General features: G+C 46.2%; 1 protein-coding gene across 1 annotated transcript in view; it reads left to right on the top strand.

The window, feature by feature from the left end:
- igdcc4 (immunoglobulin superfamily, DCC subclass, member 4) overlaps window positions 1–23,349 on the top strand; it is a gene marked incomplete at both ends in the record, with an annotated part of 226,728 nt that overhangs the window by 154,710 nt on the left and 48,669 nt on the right. Inside the window, 5 exons of the mRNA XM_079496414.1 lie at window positions 2,073–2,225; window positions 3,847–4,080; window positions 7,672–7,854; window positions 12,054–12,212; window positions 21,721–21,858. Coding sequence (XP_079352540.1) covers window positions 2,073–2,225; window positions 3,847–4,080; window positions 7,672–7,854; window positions 12,054–12,212; window positions 21,721–21,858 — 867 coding nt within the window. The remainder of the gene's footprint in view (window positions 1–2,072; window positions 2,226–3,846; window positions 4,081–7,671; window positions 7,855–12,053; window positions 12,213–21,720; window positions 21,859–23,349) is intronic.

The raw sequence follows: 23,349 nt of genomic DNA, 5'->3' as shown, positions 1-23,349 counted from the left end.
CCTCGCCCTCTCAACACACACACACACACACACACACACACACACACACACACACACACACACACACACACACACACACACACACACACACACACACACACACACACACACACACACACACACACACACACGCACACACAATGCGGTCATAGTAGTGATTGTTATTATAATTCTAGAGGCAACCGACTGCCAAAATAAATCCACTGAACTCGATCCGATGCTGAAATGTTACAGATCCACCTGCTGGCCATTTGGTGTCACTACAGGCCCATGACACCTGCTCCTTCTGTCTCTTTGTTCTAGTTCTCAGGCCAGGGTTTCTCAAAGTTGTGTCTAAGGACCCCCAGGGGCCCTTGGTGGGGTTCCATGGGGGTCCCCATCAAAACGAGGAACATTTTACAGTTTTTCACGATTGTTAACACGTTTTTCACAACCTAACGGCATTCTCAAAACGGCACACACAAAACTGAAAACCTCACACACAAAATGCTAAACCCTGACACTCCTTTTCCATGATGACTCTTTGCCATCAAATCTCTTAACTGTTCCCAAAATGGAACTCGTGTTTTCATTTGGTACACAGCCATATTTTCAATTGACACACACATACCATGCATTGATTACACACAACTAGCATTTGGCTGCACACTACCAAGCATTCACAGCACAATTAAGTGCAAAATTGAAAACACAATCATAGAAATGGAACACACATGAATGACTATGACTATGTAGAATGAGCCATTTCTCCTTTTGTAAAATGACATCAGTGTAGGCTTACTTTTTCATAGTCAAACATAAAACAGCACACAAATAATATCACTGTGGGTCATCTATGTGGTCAGGTGTTTAATATCACTGTGGGTCATCTATGTGGTCAGGTGTTGATTCACTGTGGGTCATCTACAGTATGTGGTCAGGTGTTGATTCACTGTGGGTCATCTATGTGGTCAGGTGTTTAATATCACTGTGGGTCATCTATGTGGTCAGGTGTTGCCAACAAATTGCTCACCAGAAGTGAATGTTTAGAGATTTGAATAGTTGTGTATTGTAGGTTGATGCTTTGAGATTTTATGTGATAAGTGTGTGCAATAACTGAACATTGTGTCATGTGTAGCATTTTGACAACAAGGTGATGTGTAATTGACATCAGAGTGTAAAGAAGGAAAGTCAGAGTCTAATGCAGATAAGGGAGTGGGATGTAGTGCAAATTGTTTCGAGCGATTAGGTACATGAAGTGAAGGTTGTGCAAATTGTGCCAAGTTTTCGATTTAACAATCGTGAAAAACTAAACATTTAAGCCCTATTTTATCTTTCAGCTATTAGAAAATATTCAATCTACAAGATCACAATGCATTGCATCGCGGCGCGTTTTGAGCTTTTTGGATAGACTATTTTCAAAGAATGTTAACAGATCTACACACATCTTGACAAATCTTCTCTTATGGGGGTCACTGTCACAAAGTCTTTTTTTGGATGTGCGACCGCAACCAAATACCGGTACATATGGGTGGGTGGGTGGGGGTACTTAACATGAAAATGTTTGAGAACCTGGGGAGTGGTTTCTGATTGCATGGGGGCTGCTCACTATTCTGATATCTAGGAGTAGGACGGTGGTTCTCAAAGTGGGGCCCGGGGACCTCCAGTGGAGTCCATGAGGGGTTTCACATTTCTTTTTAAAAGTCTTCGAAATTCTAAAAGTTTTCTGAAAAACCTATGTTTCTATATCAATGGTGCTCAACCTTTTTCACGTCAAGGAACCCCATAATTATCTGTATTTGGCCATGGACCCCCATCTGAAAATATGTTGTTCCAGGGACCCCCAGAAGCAAAGACTTGAGTTAAAAACATTCATTCTAAAAGAATATATATTCAAAGATTTGCGCCACATTTTCAAAAATAGCTGATCTACAAGCTCGTAGTGCGACACTCGGTGGCGCGCTATGAGCTTGTAGATCTGCTATATTTTCAACAGCTAAAGTATAACATAATTATACTTTTAATGTTGTGTGTGTGTGTGTGTGTGTGTGTGTGTGTGTGTGTGTGTGTGTGTGTGTGTGTGGTGTGCTCAGACGGGAAGCCCATCTCCACAGACGTGGTGGTGCTGGAGACCAACCTGGTGATCCGCGACACGAGGAGGCATCACGCCGGCGTCTACGTGTGCCGCGCCAACAAGCCCAAGACCCGAGAGTTTGTCATCGCCGCTGCCGAGCTGCGCGTCCCCGGTAAGACACACACACACACACGCTGCACAGGCAAGACCTACGCTGTAGAGCAGGGGTATTCAACTGATTGTGAACGAGGAGGGACCACCATCCTGACTTATACGAGAGGAGAGGAAGCAACTTTGTCCCTAGTTAACCCTTTGCTCGAGAGATTGACCTCGCAGCTATAGTAACTATAAGAATGTACGCAGCGGAGAGGAGCACCAACAACATGGCAATTCACTAGAAAATTACACCACTTAGCCTATGTCACTGCAAAGAGTGTCCTTGAAAGGAGCAACCGCTGGAGAATATTGGGTCACCGATCTAAACGGACCAATCCTGCAAACTTTGGAAGGCAATCTTAGCCAATCGGGATGGAATATGGGGAAGAGGACAGATAGAGAAGAGGACAGATAGAGATAGTGTAAACCGATTTGCGTGATGTATGGATAAAATGTGTACGAGTAATGTAATGTAATGTGTTTTGCAAAACTCTGCCTCGTGGTGGTGCTATATAACAGGGCGTTGTGGAGAATTTGAGGCAGAGGTTCGTCGTTGGCATCCAGGGAGTGTGGACACACACACACACACACACACACACACACACACACACACACACACACACACACACACACACACACACACACACACACACACACACACACACACACACACACACGGGATATGAACTGTTCCACCGAACTTTCCTCATGGACACACATGTTTGCTCAAACGTTACTCTTTTACCAGCTTTTTACTAACACTAACTTTACAAAGATGCCCAGAATATCGGGACGGACCTGTGCAGTTTATGGCTGCTCCAACAGTAGTGGCAAGTAGGCCTACGAAGCAGTGAAAGGTCCTGAGCCACCGCTGAGTGGTGCCGTAAATACACTACTAAATGCGCGAATTCGGGCAGGCGCTCAAGTCGTATTTGACATTCCGTTTCTCTCCAAAGTTGAATTTTGCCACTACTGTTGGAGCAGCCATAAGCTACACAGGTTCATCCCAATGTTCTGGGCATCTTTGTAAAGTTAGTGGTAGTAAAAAGCAGGTCAAAGTAACATTTGAGCAGAACATCACTTTCCCATTCAATGTAGTAGAAGAGCTGACTGTGTACCCCGCAGATATCTTGTCTCTGCATGCCTACAAGAAATACGTTGGCTGCGACCAGGGGACCCGTCTCTGAATGTGTCTATATTAACTCATTTAGCCAGGGTACCCCTGGTACCCCCACCGCAAGGACCCCTGGGATCCACGACTCCACGCACCACACTTTAGAAACCAATGGCTTAAGTAACAGTAGAAATATCACAATATACTGTATACACTATTTTAAAACTCTATCGCCAGTAAAACTCTGTAAAAGTGGAGCTTTCTCCTGTGTCCGTGGGGGTGCATACTTAGTTTAGACTAGTCATTGGTTAGACATGGGTTAAGGTTAGGTTTAGGTGTGCTGCCCCGTGGGAGGTTAGGGTTAGGGTGAGGGTTTGAGATAGGTTGTAGTTGTAGGACTAATGACTGGTCTAACCAATGACTAGTCTAAACCACGTACTGTCTAAACTAAGTACTGCACCCGTGTCCGTGTCCCCATACCCCCCCCCCCCCCCCCCCCCTCCCCTCATCCCCCACCCCTCAGCACCTCCAGTGATCCTGCAGCCCCCGGAGACGGCGTCCCTCTCTAGGGGGAACACGGCCAGGTTCGTGTGCAACAGCTCCGGGGAGCCTCCGCCGGCCCTGCGCTGGCTGAAGAACGGCCAGCCCGTCCGCTCCTTCAGGAGGGTGAAGCTGCAGAGCCCCGGGGTGCTGCTCATCAACCAGCTGGCCCTGGAGGACGCGGGCTACTACCAGTGCATAGCCGACAACAGCCTGGGTACAGTATATGGCAAGACTAGTTGATAAGAAAAGAAATACAATTTTTCTTTTCTTTTTTTTCGATTTTGTATAGGCCTCAAGATCAGGTAGATTATAGTTATAGTCACCAATGTACACACAGTTTTTAAATGTACAAATATTGAATGTACAATTTTTTTGACATAATAGGTAGTTAAACAACTAGTCGAGTAGTGCGTGCGTGCGTGCGTGCGTGCGTGCGTGCGTGCGTGCGTGCGTGCGTGCGTGCGTGCGTGCGTGCGTGCGTGCGTGCGTGCATGCGTGCGTGCACGAACGAATGCGATGCGCTGGTGAAAGAGAAACGAAACGAAGTGCTGTTTAACTTGTGCAATGTTTTAGGCTGGTCTAGGATCAGATTACTGCAGCGCAACAAAAGAAGGTTGAGCTACGCAATGAATGCGTAGGCAGCGTACCACCATACTGAATGCGTAGGCAGCGTACCACCATACTGAATGCGTAGGCAGCGTACCACCATACTGAATGCGTAGGCAGCGTACCACCATACTGCTGTAGGCAGCGCACCACCATACTGAATGCGTAGGCAGCGTACCACCATACTGAATGCGTAGGCAGCGTACCACCATACTGAATGCGTAGGCAGCGTACCACCATACTGAATGCGTAGGCAGCGTACCACCATACTGAATGCGTAGGCAGCGTACCACCATACTGAATGCGTAGGCAGCGTACCACCATACTGCTGTAGGCAGCGCACCACCATACTGAATGCGTAGGCAGCGCACCACCATACTGCTGTAGGCAGCGCACCACCATACTGAATGCGTAGGCAGCGTACCACCATACTGAATGCGTAGGCAGCGTACCACCACACTGAATGCGTAGGCAGCGTACCACCATACTGCTGTAGGCAGCGTACCACCATACTGAATGCGTAGGCAGCGTACCACCATACTGCTGTAGGCAGCGTACCACCATACTGAATGCGTAGGCAGCGTACCACCATACTGCTGCGTAGGCAGCGTACCACCATACTGCTGCGTAGGCAGCGCACCACCATACTGAATGCGTAGGCAGCGCACCACCATACTGCTGTAGGCAGCGCACCACCATACTGAATGCGTAGGCAGCGCACCACCATACTGCTGCGTAGGCAGCGTACCACCATACTGAATGCGTAGGCAGCGTACCACCATACTGCTGCGTAGGCAGCGTACCACCATACTGCTGCGTAGGCAGCGCACCACCATACTGAATGCGTAGGCAGCGTACCACCATACTGAATGCGTAGGCAGCGTACCACCATACTGAATGCGTAGGCAGCGTATACCACCATACTGCTGCGTAGGCAGCGCACCACCATACTGCTGCGTAGGCAGCGTACCACCATACTGAATGCGTAGGCAGCGCACCACCATACTGCTGCGTAGGCAGCGTACCACCATACTGAATGCGTAGGCAGCGTACCACCATACTGAATGCGTAGGCAGCGTACCACCATACTGAATGCGTAGGCAGCGTACCACCATACTGAATGCGTAGGCAGCGTACCACCATACTGAATGCGTAGGCAGCGTACCACCATACTGAATGCGTAGGCAGCGTACCACCATACTGAATGCGTAGGCAGCGTACCACCATACTGCTGCGTAGGCAGCGCACCACCATACTGCTGCGTAGGCAGCGTACCACCATACTGCTGCGTAGGCAGCGTACCACCATACTGCTGCGTAGGCAGCGTACCACCATACTGCTGCGTAGGCAGCGTACCACCATACTGAATGCGTAGGCAGCGTACCACCATACTGCTGTAGGCAGCGTACCACCATACTGAATGCGTAGGCAGCGTACCACCATACTGCTGCGTAGGCAGCGTACCACCATACTGCTGCGTAGGCAGCGTACCACCATACTGCTGCGTAGGCAGCGTACCACCATACTGAATGCGTAGGCAGCGTACCACCATACTGCTGCGTAGGCAGCGTACCACCATACTGAATGCGTAGGCAGCGTACCACCATACTGCTGCGTAGGCAGCGCACCACCATACTGAATGCGTAGGCAGCGTACCACCATACTGCTGTAGGCAGCGTACCACCATACTGAATGCGTAGGCAGCGTACCACCATACTGCTGTAGGCAGCGCACCACCATACTGAATGCGTAGGCAGCGTACCACCATACTGCTGCGTAGGCAGCGCACCACCATACTGAATGCGTAGGCAGCGTACCACCATACTGCTGTAGGCAGCGTACCACCATACTGAATGCGTAGGCAGCGTACCACCATACTGCTGTAGGCAGCGTACCACCATACTGAATGCGTAGGCAGCGTACCACCATACTGAATGCGTAGGCAGCGTACCACCATACTGAATGCGTAGGCAGCGTACCACCATACTGAATGCGTAGGCAGCGTACCACCATACTGAATGCGTAGGCAGCGTACCACCATACTGAATGCGTAGGCAGCGTACCACCATACTGAATGCGTAGGCAGCGTACCACCATACTGAATGCGTAGGCAGCGTACCACCATACTGCAAGGCAAGCCAGCTGCCCCTGCCTGTCAGGCTGATTTGAATTGAAAACACCGGCGGAAAATCATGGATTCCTTGTCAAGTCTTTAAAATATCTGAAATAATTGGATTTCGGAACAAAATGTCACGGATTCACTTGGACTCGGTGCCGTCATTTGAAAGAAATCGGGTCGGAATCGGATACATTTTCACATGTCCATTTCGGGTTCGGGTCAATTTTTTTGGAACCATGAAGAGCTCGAACACACACACAGGCCTGTCATGGCAAATATTGCATAAATATTTGAGCTAATTACAATTACTTTTAGCATAATCATCAGAAATGTCAGAACCATTTCTGTAAAATTAAATAGTAGAAGTACAAGCTCATAGCACATCGCATTTTGACACATTGTGAGATAGTACATCAGATATTTCCGCAATTTTTACATTATATTAAAGGTTTCATGACATTAATTTTAAATTGTTTTTCTTTTGTTTTTCTTTTAGGTTTTATGACCTCAATTACACCCCACACGACCTGAACTTTTAACATTCAGTGGATTTTATGTGGCTGGGGTTTTCTCTGTGTGTTCTGAAGCCTTTTGAGCTGCAATGTAAACAGGCAAAATCCATCAACAGTTGACATCTGCTGGCAAATTCCTATGTCATATATGGGATTTGTGGCCTCTTACCTCACAGTCCAGTGAGTCCACAGGCAAATCAGAGCACTTGTTTGAGCCAGAAAACCCCAGACCACAGAAATTCTACTGAATGTTAAAAAGTTCAGGTTTTTATGGTGCAATTGAGCTCAGAAAACAAACAAAATAATAATAAGAAAAATACAATATACAAAAAAATATATTCTGAAAGAATATATATTTAAAGATTTGTGCCGCATTTTCACGATTTTTCAAAAATAGCAGACCTACACGCTCGTAGATCTGCTATTTTTCAATAGCTAAAGTATAACATAATGCTTAGTTAAAACACCAAAAGGGGTTCCTGCCCAGAATGGGTTAACCCTTAACCACAATTATCTGTAGGACGATTAATCATCATGTAAACTGTGATGGACGGTGACAACCCTACAGGTACGGCCTGTGCCACGGCCAAGCTGACGGTCATCGTGAGGGAGGGTCTGCCCAGTCCGCCTCGCCACCTCTCTGCCACGCCTCACTCCAGCACCACCGCCATGCTCACCTGGGACAAACCTGAGTCCAACGCAGAGCAGATCATAGGCTACTCTGTGCACTACCAGCGCGCTGCAGGTCTGTGTGTGTGTGTGTGTGTGTGTGTGTGTGCGTGCGTGCGTGCGTGCGTGCGTGTGTGTGTGTGAGGAGGATCACTGACTGCAGGGAGACGGAGTGCACTCTGTGAGGGGTTCATGTGTTTGGTCCGACGGAGCATTGGTCCGAACGACAACCTACCTCAAACCCTCACCCTAACTCTAACCTCCCCCGGGGCAGCACACCTAAACCTAACCCCGACCCTCTCCCGACCCCCAGCGCACCTCGGACCAATGCTCCTTCGAACCAATGCTCCGTCGGATCATAGTATGCCTCCCCTCTTCTACTTACTAGAAAAGAAAGAGGCAGCGATGGAGCCATAAGTTCCGGGACATACAATTTTGCTAAATACTGTTATCCATGACGGTAGCAGGCTGCTGCCTCCTGTGCTAAGCTAATTTAGCTAAAGCATCATCCATGCATCACAACCAAAACAAACACCGCTAGGACTAGCTTTGACGGTTGCCACATTCCGTGACTGTGAGAGAGAAAAAAGCAACCAGGTCTATGAAAATGTTAACAGGCTAGAAATTACTAGATCAAGTCAGAAAATCCGAAAAAGTCAGAAAATAAGCAACTACTGTAGGCCTATAGTGCTGACTGTCAAACATCATTGTCCAATGTTGTTTTAGAGCAGTGGTTCTCAAACATTTTCATGTCAAGGACCACCAATATTTTAAAGAAACTTTAGAGATAAACAAGTCCAAAGTAGCTTATAATGACTAGACTTGGCAACACTGTAAACAGTTTCTACAAGCTCACAATATGAAATATAAGGTATTAATAGGCTAGTTTTATTGTAATTTAAATCTTCAAACTGAGAGATTTTATGACTGTTATCACACGTACATCTTATTGAACATTATTTTCATGACCAATTATCATACGGCTCCTAATCTAATGGGCCACCTGGCCTGAGAAACCCGTTCTCAATACGGCTCCTAATCTAATGGGTCACCTGGCCGGAGAAACCCGTTCTCAATACGGCTCCTAATCTAATGGGTCACCTGGCCTGAGAAACCCGTTCTCAATACGGCTCCTAATCTAATGGGTCACCTGGCCTGAGAAACCAATACGGCTCCTAATCTAATGGGTCACCTGGCCTGAGAAACCCGTTCTCAATACGGCTCCTAATCTAATGGGTCACCTGGCCTGAGAAACCAATACGGCTCCTAATCTAATGGGTCACCTGGCCTGAGAAACCCGTTCTCAATACGGCTCCTAATCTAATGGGTCACCTGGCCTGAGAAACCCGTTCTCAATACGGCTCCTAATCTAATGGGTCACCTGGCCGGAGAAACCCGTTCTCAATACGGCTCCTAATCTAATGGGTCACCTGGCCGGAGAAACCCGTTCTCAATACGGCTCCTAATCTAATGGGCCACCTGGCCGGAGAAACCCGTTCTCAATACGGCTCCTAATCTAATGGGCCACCTGGCCTGAGAAACCCGTTCTCAATACAGCTCCTAATCTAATGGGTCACCTGGCCGGAGAAACCCGTTCTCAATACAGCTCCTAATCTAATGGGCCACCTGGCCGGAGAAACCCGTTCTCAATACAGCTCCTAATCTAATGGGCCACCTGGCCTGAGAAACCCGTTCTCAATACGGCTCCTAATCTAATGGGTCACCTGGCCTGAGAAACCCGTTCTCAATACGGCTCCTAATCTAATGGGCCACCTGGCCGGAGAAACCCGTTCTCAATACGGCTCCTAATCTAATGGGTCACCTGGCCGGAGAAACCCAATACGGCTCCTAATCTAATGGGTCACCTGGCCGGAGAAACCCGTTCTCAAGGACTGACTTCTGGTCATTATTTAGGGAGTGCACACATGTTTTGAATGCCTTCGGCAGAGTTCAAATGAGCCATTTTAATCTAGATTAATCTAGATTAACTCCAGGATTGCGTGTGAGATTAATCTAGATTAAAATAACTAATCTATGCCCACTACTAATTAAGACAGATATAAAACACAAAACAAATCTACAAGTAAGGCATAAAGACATAATACACAAACAGTGAAACAAAACACAAGTTACATATTGAGGTAGGGAGATTCAGAAGCAGGTTATTAAATTGTCCATATGATATTGGGGTACCAATTTCCAGTGTTTGTTGTAGTGTTCCATGAAGTAGGGGCATCGAAGCAGAAAGCAGATTTTCCCAGTTCAGACTGCACAGATGGGACCTCTAGTATAAGACAGTTCAGACTGCACAGATGGGACCTCTAGTGTAAGACAGTTCAGAGTACTGCAGATGGGACCTCTAGTGTAAGACAGTTCAGAGTACTGCAGATGGGACCTCTAGTATAAGACAGTTCAGACTGCACAGATGGGACCTCTAGTATAAGACAGTTCAGACTGCACAGATGGGACCTCTAGTATAAGACAGTTCAGACTGCACAGATGGGACCTCTAGTATAATACAGTTCAGACTGCACAGATGGGACCTCTAGTACAAGCCATTCACTTGAACGGGTCTGACGAGTGTTTCTTTCCCAGTTTAGCAGCAACGTGATGTAGGGTGGTAACTTCCCATCAATAGCTTTAAAAATAAACTGGCGCCAGTGCCTGGATCTCCTCTCAGAGAGGGAAGACCAACCTACCCTGTCATAGTAAACTGGTGCCAGTGCCTGGATCTCCTCTCAGAGAGGGAAGACCAACCTACCCTGTCATAGTAAACTGGCGCCAGTGCCTGGATCTCCTCTCAGAGAGGGAAGACCAACCTACCCTGTCATAGAGGGTACAATGGTGAGTGCTGTAGCTTTCACTAGTGATACATCTAAGTGCTGAGTGATAAACTGTATCTAGGGGTAGAAGAGTGGTAAGGGCAGCATTTCTATAGATTACATCACCGTAATCCAAAACTGACATAAAGACAGCTTCAACAACCCTTTTCCTACAGATCATTGGGAATTTCTGTAAAGAAAACCAATTTTCTGTCTTAACTTGGTGGTAAGGTCAGTATATATTTAAATGTTAATTTTACATCGAGCCAAATACCCAGATATTTATATTCAGTGACTCTGTCGATAGAGGATCCATTGATAGTATGAATATATAGGGAATTGAAGTCTATGTTTTTGGCTTTTGAGAATAGCATGAATTGGGTTTTACTGGCGTTCAGGACGAGTTTGAGTGAGATGAGTGCATCTTGCATGGTGTTGGAGTTTTTCTATTGGTAATTGGGTAGAGTCAGCTGTACAATAGATAATGGTGTCATCAGCATATAAATGGGATTGGCAATCTTTCAGTGGGGAGACTATGTCATTTATGTATATGGTGAAAAGAACTGTACCTAGTACAGAACCTTGAGGCACACCATTGGTAACCTGCAGGAATTCGGATTGAGTATCCCTTCCCCTAACACACTGGCGCCTCCCGTTTAGGTAGTCATGGAACCAATAGTGGGCCCTATTATCCAGACCGATATTGTGTAGTTTCTCAAGGAGTAGGCCTTGATTTACAATGTCAAATGCTTTGGAGAGGTTTATAAATAAGGCAGCACAGTGTTGTCAATTATCTAGTGAAGATACTACTGTATATCATTTTTGACTAAGGTGACTGCAGAAATAGTGCTGTGATTTGGTCTAAAACCGGATTGCTGTGGGCTTAAAACAGGAAATTATGGTATGTCCAAAACCAATACTTTTTCAGGAAATTGACAAAAATAGCTGTATTCATTGTAGTTATTATTTAGTCACAAGCGTAGTAATACTTTTCACTGGTTAAATATTTGCAAACCTCACAGACAGACATAACAACTTAACGTGTTGTGAGCTTGTAAATTGGCTATCTTAGCTATACTTGACTGCTACTTGACCGTTTGCTATGTGACACTATAGTATGACAAAGTAGAGCATTACGGGGGGAGAAAATGAAAGAATAAAAAGCGGTCAGTGATGATACTACAGTGTAGATTGGAGTCTGAGAGATCAAAATGGTATCAAATGGGGATGCATGGATCAAAACTGGGCATCCTTGAATTTAAATTGTTTGAAAATCACTGTTATAGCTGTAAAAAAAAAAAAAAAAAAAAACGTCTGGGTCCCTGGTATATACTTTCAAATGGGGGTCCGCGGGCTAATACGGCATGTGTCAATTTGGGAGGCCCTTGACATGAAAACATGTATGTTTTAGAACTAGTGGTTGAATGCATGCCTTTTCATTGTGTGGCGTCAGGCTCAGATAACATGGAGTTCCAGTTTGCGATGAACAACGACACCACAGAGTACCATGTGAAGGAGCTACTCCCCCACACGGCCTACACATTCTACGTGGTGGCCTACTCGCCCATGGGGGCCAGCCGGCCCTCCATGCCTGTGACCGTGGAGATGCTGGAGGACGGTGAGTTGTTCTTCAGTTCTTCAGTTGTTCTTCAGATATTATCTTGTCCATACAAGATCATTATTATCTTGTCCGTACAAGATAATAATTATCTTGTACGGACAAGATAATATCTTGTACGGACAAGATAATATCTTGTACGGACGAGATAATATCTTGTACGGACGAGATATTATCTTGTACGGACAAGATAAAATATATTTTGAATGCATGGCCATTCAGGGGCTCCGTAATGGCACCTTACGTCAAGTGACAGATGCAAAAAATAAAAAAAATAAAAAATGTCTCATTCCAAGTGCATTTGTCTTAGGTGGTTTTTACACGAGAACGGTGTTCATAAGAAACGGCAAAATAAAATATTGTTTGCTGGGGTCCGTTTAGACGAGAAGGGTGTTTTCAGGAGGTGAAAACGCAACAAAGTGAAACCACCTCCCACCAGCGCTGCTCATCAGCGATGGTGAATGTAAAACCATGATGTAAATAAAATGCCTTAATTGTGATAGGTGGCAGCCGCGGCAGCAGCGTTTATGTAGCCTAATGTATTATAAAATATATAACCATCCCGTGGCGCGCTCTGCCTGCATGCTCTGGGCTGTCTGTCAGCCTGTCTGTCACCTCGAGGCGTTATAGAAAGCAGACAGCGAGCAACGGCCACAACCACGGTGTGTTCTGATTTGTTATAGATTTGTAATGTTTCTACTATTCTCCAACACATTTCCCAATGGAAATATACGGTATTGTTTACTGTCGTGTCTCTTTAGTTTCTAGAGAGACTAAATGGTCACAGATCAATATTATTAAAATTATTTTTTTAACATCCAATATTCAGCTATAATGTAACATTAATGTTGAATAGCAAAACCCCGATAGGGTTGCGTGAAGGGGGAGCTGGCTCTTCTTCTTGTACGTAACGTGGGTGACTGGTCTATTTGGCAGCCCGCTAGCGATATTATAGCGTTTTCATAAAGTGTGCGTTCTCGTGTAAAGGGTCAATACAAAATGAGAACGCAACGGGACTTTGCCGTTTTATCTGGAGATGGTCGCCGTGTAAAAGCAGTCTTATATGTAACGCCAGCTCCGCTATTCCAAAGCCCCCTCAGGTAGGCCTACTTATTTAAACTATTTTCAGCAATGGTATAATTGTTTTTCGGTGGGAAGATCTTGTTGGGCTGGTCATTTTGAAAGTAGCTCTCAAGTCAAAAAAGTGTGGGCACCACTGATCTATGTGATTTCTGCAACAGGCCGGGCGCACAGACCATAGAGTATATAAAAGGATAGAGACTGAACTGGCGCGAAGCTCCGCCCCCCCAGCTATTCATGTCAGTGGAAGTTGCTCAGTGGCGTTTTGAAGCACCCGGAAGACTGCCGGAAGTCCCTCCTCCGGACCTCAAATTTGAGGTCCGGGTTGACGTTGGAATGATGGTCCTACGTCACGACACAACGTTAAAGCCCAGCTGCACGGGGTTTCCCGGTCATGAATCCACGGGTCCGTCTGTAGTCCCTCCTCCTACCACTAGGGCCCAGAGCTTCAACGTTGAATAGCCTCACTGGCCCCTTGGCACAGACATGAGTGTATCCAAAACAACACGTTGCCACGTCCTCTCCTTTCAACACACACAGACATGAGTGTATCCAAAACAACACGTTGCCACGTCCTCTCCTTTCAACACACACAGACATGAGTGTATCCAAAACAACACGTTGCCATGTCCTCTCCTTTCAACACACACAGACATGAGTGTATCCAAAACAACACGTTGCCACGTCCTCTCCTTTCAACACACACAGACATGAGTGTATCCAAAACAACACGTTGCCATGTCCTCTCCTTTCAACACACACAGACATGAGTGTATCCAAAACAACACGTTGCCATGTCCTCTCCTTTCAACACACACAGACATGAGTGTATCCAAAACAACACGTTGCCATGTCCTCTCCTTTCAACACACACAGACATGAGTGTATCCAAAACAACACGTTGCCATGTCCTCTCCTTTCAACACGCACAGACATGAGTGTATCCAAAACAACACGTTGCCATGTCCTCTCCTTTCAACACACACAGACATGAGTGTATCCAAAACAACACGTTGCCATGTCCTCTCCTTTCAACACACACAGACATGAGTGTATCCAAAACAACACGTTGCCATGTCCTCTCCTTTCAACACACACACAGACATGAGTGTATCCAAAACAACACGTTGCCATGTCCTCTCCTTTCAACACGCACAGACATGAGTGTATCCAAAACAACACGTTGCCATGTCCTCTCCTTTCAACACACACAGACATGAGTGTATCCAAAACAACACGTTGCCATGTCCTCTCCTTTCAACACACACAGACATGAGTGTATCCAAAACAACACGTTGCCATGTCCTCTCCTTTCAACACACACAGACATGAGTGTATCCAAAACAACACGTTGCCATGTCCTCTCCTTTCAACACACACAGACATGAGTGTATCCAAAACAACACGTTGCCATGTCCTCTCCTTTCAACACACACAGACATGAGTGTATCCAAAACAACACGTTGCCATGTCCTCTCCTTTCAACACACACAGACATGAGTGTATCCAAAACAACACGTTGCCATGTCCTCTCCTTTCAACACACACAGACATGAGTGTATCCCAAACAACACGTTGCCATGTCCTCTCCTTTCAACACACACAGACATGAGTGTATCCAAAACAACACGTTGCCATGTCCTCTCCTTTCAACACACACAGACATGAGTGTATCCAAAACAACACGTTGCCATGTCCTCTCCTTTCAACACACACAGACATGAGTGTATCCAAAACAACACGTTGCCATGTCCTCTCCTTTCAACACACACAGACATGAGTGTATCCAAAACAACACGTTGCCATGTCCTCTCCTTTCAACACACACAGACATGAGTGTATCCAAAACAACACGTTGCCATGTCCTCTCCTTTCAACACGCACAGACATGAGTGTATCCAAAACAACACGTTGCCATGTCCTCTCCTTTCAACACACACAGACATGAGTGTATCCAAAAAAACACGTTGCCATGTCCTCTCCTTTCAACACACACAGACATGAGTGTATCCAAAACAACACGTTGCCATGTCCTCTCCTTTCAACACACACAGACATGAGTGTATCCAAAACAACACGTTGCCATGTCCTCTCCTTTCAACACACACAGACATGAGTGTATCCAAAACAACACGTTGCCATGTCCTCTCCTTTCAACACACACAGACATGAGTGTATCCAAAACAACACGTTGCCATGTCCTCTCCTTTCAACACACACAGACATGAGTGTATCCAAAACAACACGTTGCCATGTCCTCTCCTTTCAACACACACAGACATGAGTGTATCCAAAACAACACGTTGCCATGTCCTCTCCTTTCAACACACACAGACATGAGTGTATCCAAAACAACACGTTGCCATGTCCTCTCCTTTCAACACACACAGACATGAGTGTATCCAAAACAACACGTTGCCATGTCCTCTCCAAAACAACACGTTGCCATGTCCTCTCCTTTCAACACACAAACAGACATGAGTGTATCCAAAACAACACGTTGCCATGTCCTCTCCTTTCAACACACACAGACATGAGTGTATCCAAAACAACACGTTGCCATGTCCTCTCCTTTCAACACACACAGACATGAGTGTATCCAAAACAACACGTTGCCATGGCCTCTCCTTTCAACACACACAGACATGAGTGTATCCAAAACAACACGTTGCCATGTCCTCTCCTTTCAACACACACAGACATGAGTGTATCCAAAACAACACGTTGCCATGTCCTCTCCTTTCAACACACACAGACATGAGTGTATCCAAAACAACACGTTGCCATGTCCTCTCCTTTCAACACGCACAGACATGAGTGTATCCAAAACAACACGTTGCCATGTCCTCTCCTTTCAACACACACAGACATGAGTGTATCCAAAACAACACGTTGCCATGTCCTCTCCTTTCAACACACACAGACATGAGTGTATCCAAAACAACACGTTGCCATGTCCTCTCCTTTCAACACACACAGACATGAGTGTATCCAAAACAACACGTTGCCATGTCCTCTCCTTTCAACACACACAGACATGAGTGTATCCAAAACAACACGTTGCCATGTCCTCTCCTTTCAACACACACAGACATGAGTGTATCCAAAACAACACGTTGCCATGTCCTCTCCTTTCAACACACACAGACATGAGTGTATCCAAAACAACACGTTGCCATGTCCTCTCCTTTCAACACACACAGACATGAGTGTATCCAAAACAACATGTTGCCATGTCCTCTCCTTTCAACACACACAGACATGAGTGTATCCAAAACAACACGTTGCCATGTCCTCTCCTTTCAACACACACAGACATGAGTGTATCCAAAAAAACACGTTGCCATGTCCTCTCCTTTCAACACACACAGACATGAGTGTATCCAAAACAACACGTTGCCATGTCCTCTCCTTTCAACACACACAGACATGAGTGTATCCAAAACAACACGTTGCCATGTCCTCTCCTTTCAACACACACAGACATGAGTGTATCCAAAACAACACGTTGCCATGTCCTCTCCTTTCAACACACACAGACATGAGTGTATCCAAAACAACACGTTGCCATGTCCTCTCCTTTCAACACACACAGACATGAGTGTATCCAAAACAACACGTTGCCATGTCCTCTCCTTTCAACACACACAGACATGAGTGTATCCAAAACAACACGTTGCCATGTCCTCTCCTTTCAACACACACAGACATGAGTGTATCCAAAACAACACGTTGCCATGTCCTCTCCTTTCAACACACACAGACATGAGTGTATCCAAAACAACACGTTGCCATGTCCTCTCCTTTCAACACACACAGACATGAGTGTATCCAAAACAACACGTTGCCATGTCCTCTCCTTTCAACACACACAGACATGAGTGTATCCAAAACAACACGTTGCCATGTCCTCTCCTTTCAACACACACAGACATGAGTGTATCCAAAACAACACGTTGCCATGTCCTCTCCTTTCAACACACACAGACATGAGTGTATCCAAAACAACACGTTGCCATGTCCTCTCCAAAACAACACGTTGCCATGTCCTCTCCTTTCAACACACAAACAGACATGAGTGTATCCAAAACAACACGTTGCCATGTCCTCTCCTTTCAACACACAAACAGACATGAGTGTATCCAAAACAACACGTTGCCATGTCCTCTCCTTTCAACACACACAGACATGAGTGTATCCAAAACAACACGTTGCCATGGCCTCTCCTTTCAACACACACAGACATGAGTGTATCCAAAACAACACGTTGCCATGTCCTCTCCTTTCAACACACACAGACATGAGTGTATCCAAAACAACACGTTGCCATGTCCTCTCCTTTCAACACACACAGACATGAGTGTATCCAAAACAACACGTTGCCATGTCCTCTCCTTTCAACACACACAGACATGAGTGTATCCAAAACAACACGTTGCCATGTCCTCTCCTTTCAACACACACAGACATGAGTGTATCCAAAACAACACGTTGCCATGTCCTCTCCTTTCAACACACACAGACATGAGTGTATCCAAAACAACACGTTGCCATGTCCTCTCCTTTCAACACACACAGACATGAGTGTATCCAAAACAACACGTTGCCATGTCCTCTCCTTTCAACACACACAGACATGAGTGTATCCAAAACAACACGTTGCCATGTCCTCTCCTTTCAACACACACAGACATGAGTGTATCCAAAACAACACGTTGCCATGTCCTCTCCTTTCAACACACACAGACATGAGTGTATCCAAAACAACACGTTGCCATGTCCTCTCCTTTCAACACACACAGACATGAGTGTATCCAAAACAACACGTTGCCATGTCCTCTCCTTTCAACACACACAGACATGAGTGTATCCAAAACAACACGTTGCCATGTCCTCTCCTTTCAACACACACAGACATGAGTGTATCCAAAACAACACGTTGCCATGTCCTCTCCTTTCAACACGCACAGACATGAGTGTATCCAAAACAACACGTTGCCATGTCCTCTCCTTTCAACACGCACAGACATGAGTGTATCCAAAACAACACGTTGCCATGTCCTCTCCTTTCAACACGCACAGACATGAGTGTATCCAAAACAACACGTTGCCATGTCCTCTCCTTTCAACACACACATACATGAGTGTATCCAAAACAACACGTTGCCATGTCCTCTCCTTTCAACACAGACAGACATGAGTGTATCCAAAACAACACGTTGCCATGTCCTCTCCTTTCAACACACACAGACATGAGTGTATCCAAAACAACACGTTGCCATGTCCTCTCCTTTCAACACACACACAGACATGAGTGTATCCAAAACAACACGTTGCCATGTCCTCTCCTTTCAACACACACAGACATGAGTGTATCCAAAACAACACGTTGCCATGTCCTCTCCTTTCAACACAGACAGACATGAGTGTATCCAAAACAACACGTTGCCATGTCCTCTCCTTTTAACACACACAGACATGAGTGTATCCAAAACAACACGTTGCCATGTCCTCTCCTTTCAACACACACAGACATGAGTGTATCCAAAACAACACGTTGCCATGTCCTCTCCTTTCAACACACACAGACATGAGTGTATCCAAAACAACACGTTGCCATGTCCTCTCCTTTCAACACACACAGACATGAGTGTATCCAAAACAACACGTTGCCATGTCCTCTCCTTTCAACACACACAGACATGAGTGTATCCAAAACAACACGTTGCCATGTCCTCTCCTTTCAACACACACAGACATGAGTGTATCCAAAACAACACGTTGCCATGTCCTCTCCTTTCAACACACACAGACATGAGTGTATCCAAAACAACACGTTGCCATGTCCTCTCCTTTCAACACACACAGACATGAGTGTATCCAAAACAACACGTTGCCATGTCCTCTCCTTTCAACACACACAGACATGAGTGTATCCAAAACAACACGTTGCCATGTCCTCTCCTTTCAACACACACAGACATGAGTGTATCCAAAACAACACGTTGGATCAATGCATGCTATTCAGTAACGGGCAGTGTTGTAGTGCTACTTTTAGAAGTGGGGGGACGCCCCATAACATTACATTACATTACATTACAGTCATTTAGCAGACGCTTTTATCCAAAGCGACTTACAATAAGTGTATTCAACATAGGTAGGGAACAAAAACTACTAATCACCAGAAGTCTTTAGTGCATTTTCTGCAAAAACAAGCAACCAAGAGTATACCTAGTGCTAAGGTAAAAGTGCAATATATCAGCTACCTATTTCCTTAAACAGATGAGACAAAATAGCTAACTCAAATGAGCATGAGCTAAAACAATTAAGTGTATCGACTAAACAAGATCCAATAAACAATACAACAATAGAAAACAAGCGTTCGTACAACTAGTTAACAACAAGTAGGTCAGGCAGAGAGGAAGGGTAGTGTTTCCTGAAGAGGTGGGTTTTCAACCTGCGGCGAAATATGGGCAGTGACTCTGCTGTCCTAACATCAGTGGGAAGTTCATTCCACCACTGTGGGGCCAGAACAGAAAAGAGTCGTGACCGTGTGGATCGGCCAGAAGGACCCTTCTGATAACGCACACACACGTGCTCACACATGCACGTGCATTTGCGTGCACATGCACAACGCACGCAAGACACATCAAAACATGCAGACGTGTAGAAACAGGGTTTACAGGTTAATCGTATCCATAAAAATAAACGACAAGTCAAATAAACAGATTTTTTTGGCCAAAACAATATTTTAGATGTGAGAGAAGTGGGGGGATGTCCCGTCCCCCCCGTCCCGTCCCCACACTACATCCCTGGTAACAGGGTTGGGCAATGTGGAATATTAATAGAAGAGTGGGCTACGGTGAGTATTTTCTCATACCTTTTAAACAGCTGTGCCAAGCACAAACTGGCTCACTTAGAGAGGCAGCTAAAAAAAAAAGAAAAAAAGAAAAGCACTTTTTCATACCGCTTGTATCCTGGAGTGACTTGAGCCTATATTATTATTACTCTAGCACATTTCCTAGGAAGTGCTGTTCCTGCTGAATTCCACTGTTTAAAATCCAATTCTGAAGCGGTGGTCTTAAATATGAATGCATAAATGCGATATCTTCCGTGTTGTTTTTGAACTGTGCAATATGGCTCAATTTCCGTATATAATCTTACGTTGAAAGCGTGAACATCCTTGCCAAGAAATTTCAAAAGTTTCAACATTTCCTGATCAATACGAAGAATTCAGAGGAGCAATACAGGGATCTTCAATGTTTGTCAGGGACCCCCCCCCCCCCACCCCATTGTATAACATTGTGTTGCAGATTAAACTTGGTAATTGATAGCTTCATAGAGTTGTTTGACAGCACTATCATCAGTGTTGTGTAAATTCATGTTTTTTGACATATCTTTGTTGACTTATCTTTTCTATTATTGTTTCTATGATGGATTCAAGTTTACATTTAGACTAAAACATGTACTTACTTGGTCTGCTCTTTTTTCCCTTCTACAACAAACCTCTTTGCCAAAAAATACCAGATCTACAAGCTCACAACGCCTTGTAGAGTGAGCTTGTAGATCTGCTATAGATCTGCTTGTAGATCTGTTATTTTCGACAGATGTTCCACTCAGAATAGGGAGTCTTAGGGTTCAAGTGGTTAATGCAACAAAAAAAAAAGACACCGGGGGCACAGTGGCACAGTTGGGTTCGATTCCCGCTGGGTGGGCACTGGGGGCGTGTTCTCTCCTCCGCTTCATCAGTGCCTATTTCTGTGCGAAGAGGGAATAAGTCTGCACACCGTTTTGTACGAAGGCCTCTGTGGCCTTCGTCAGGTATATTGGATAGCAGCGCATAATAGTACAGGTATAGAGGTATACGTGGGCACTGGGCAGACATGCACAAATCAATGACAAGCACTCACACAAATTTGGCTATGCACTCAGGACAGAGAATGAAGCCATTAGGCTACCCTTGCGACCCAGCGGCCTTGTATGCAACACATATACACATTTGACATAACACAGGACAAAAAGATTGAAATAAAATACAGTTACATACATAGAAAACATAAGGGCAGAGAGCAATGTCCACAGCTCAGTCTAGTTCTGGCCAAAATCCTGATTAAGCCTCAGAGTTTACATATTGTACACATAGTACATGCATACACCTTCCCTAATGATTATATCTGGTTTCAGTATTTATTTATGGTGTATTGTCTCTATTATTAAGGTCATTGTAGCAGTCAATTTATATTGGGGGTCGTGAGGGCGTAGGGCGGGGGTCCCGAGACATTGCCAAAGCATTTCCGGGGGTCCCCGGCCAAAAACGTTGAGAACCCCTGTACTAGGGGTCCCGCGGTTCGGACTTCCCTGTTGAAGACCCCTTGTTGTGGACCGTCTCAATAACAGTCACGTGACATGTGTTCCATCCACCCTGCAGTGCCCAGTGTTCCTCCACAGATGTACATCGCCAGCACCTCCCCGACGGACATCAGACTGACGTGGCATCCACTGTCCTGGCAGCACAGCCGAGGGGCGGTGACCCGCTACCGCATTGAATACAGCACACTGGAGCAGGGTGAGCACACACACACTGTAGCAGGGTGATCACACACACACTGGAGCAGGGTGAGCACACACACACTGGAGCAGGGTGAGCACACACACACACTGTAGCAGGGTGAGCACACACACACTATAGCAGGGTGAGCACACACACACACACACACTGTAGCAGGGTGAGCACACACACACTGTAGCAGGGTGAGCACACACACACTGGAGCAGGGTGAGCACACACACACTGTAGCAGGGTGAGCACACACACACTAGAGCAGGGTGAGCACACACACACTAGAGCAGGGTGAGCACACACACTGGAGCAGGGTGAGCACACACACACTGTAGCAGGGTGAGCACACACACTGGAGCAGGGTGAGCACACACACACTAGAGCAGGTGAGCACACACACTGTAGCAGGGTGAGCACACACACTGTAGCAGGGTGATCACACACACTGTAGCAGGGTGAGCACACACACTGGAGCAGGGTGAGCACACACACACTGGAGCAGGGTGAGCACACACACTGGAGCAGAGTGAGCACACACACACTAGAGCAGGGTGAGCACACACACTGTAGCAGGTTGAGCACACACACACTGGAGCAGGGTGAGCACACACACTGGAGCAGGGTGAGCACACACACACTAGAGCAGGGTGAGCAGTGAGCACACACACTGTAGCAGGGTGAGCACACACACACTGGAGCAGGGTGAGCACACACACACTGTAGCAGGGTGAGCACACACACTGTAGCAGGGTGAGCACACACACACTGGAGCAGGGTGAGCACACACACACACTGTAGCAGGGTGAGCACACACACACTGTAGCAGGGTGAGCACACACACACTGTAGCAGGGTGAGCACACACACACACACACACTGTAGCAGGGTGAGCACACACACACTGTAGCAGGGTGAGCACACACACACTGTAGCAGGGTGAGCACACACACTGTAGCAGGGTGAGCACACACACACTGTAGCAGGGTGAGCACACACACTGTAGCAGGGTGAGCACACACACACTGTAGCAGGGTGAGCACACACACACTGTAGCAGGGTGAGCACACACACTGGAGCAGGGTGAGCACACACACACTGTAGCAGGGTGAGCACACACACACTGGAGCAGGGTGAGCACACACACACTGTCGGCCCCACAAGGCCAGCGTATTGGTACATGACCTGCACAGTGATATGTATGGGGTGCATACGTTGTTTAGACATGCAGCCCGACAGGCTTTAGTCCGACAACACCGTCGCTCCCGACATGCGTGGCCGGTAACGACTAACCCGTGGCAGGTTAAAACTAACCCGTGTGGCTCCCGACATGCGTGGCAGGTTAAAAGTATCCCGTGGCATGTTAAAAGTATCCCGTGGCAGGTTAAAAGTATCCCGTGGCAGGTTAAAAGTATCCCGTGGCATGTTAAAAGTATCCCGTGGCAGGTTAAAAGTATCCCGTGGCATATTAAAAGTATCCCGTGGCAGGTTAAAAGTATCC

This window comes from Electrona antarctica (assembly GCF_951216825.1).
Source record: "Electrona antarctica genome assembly, chromosome: 3".
Taxonomy (NCBI): domain Eukaryota; kingdom Metazoa; phylum Chordata; class Actinopteri; order Myctophiformes; family Myctophidae; genus Electrona; species Electrona antarctica.
The sequence above is the reverse complement of the archived record's forward strand: the minus strand, read 5'-3'. Positions and strand labels throughout refer to the sequence as shown.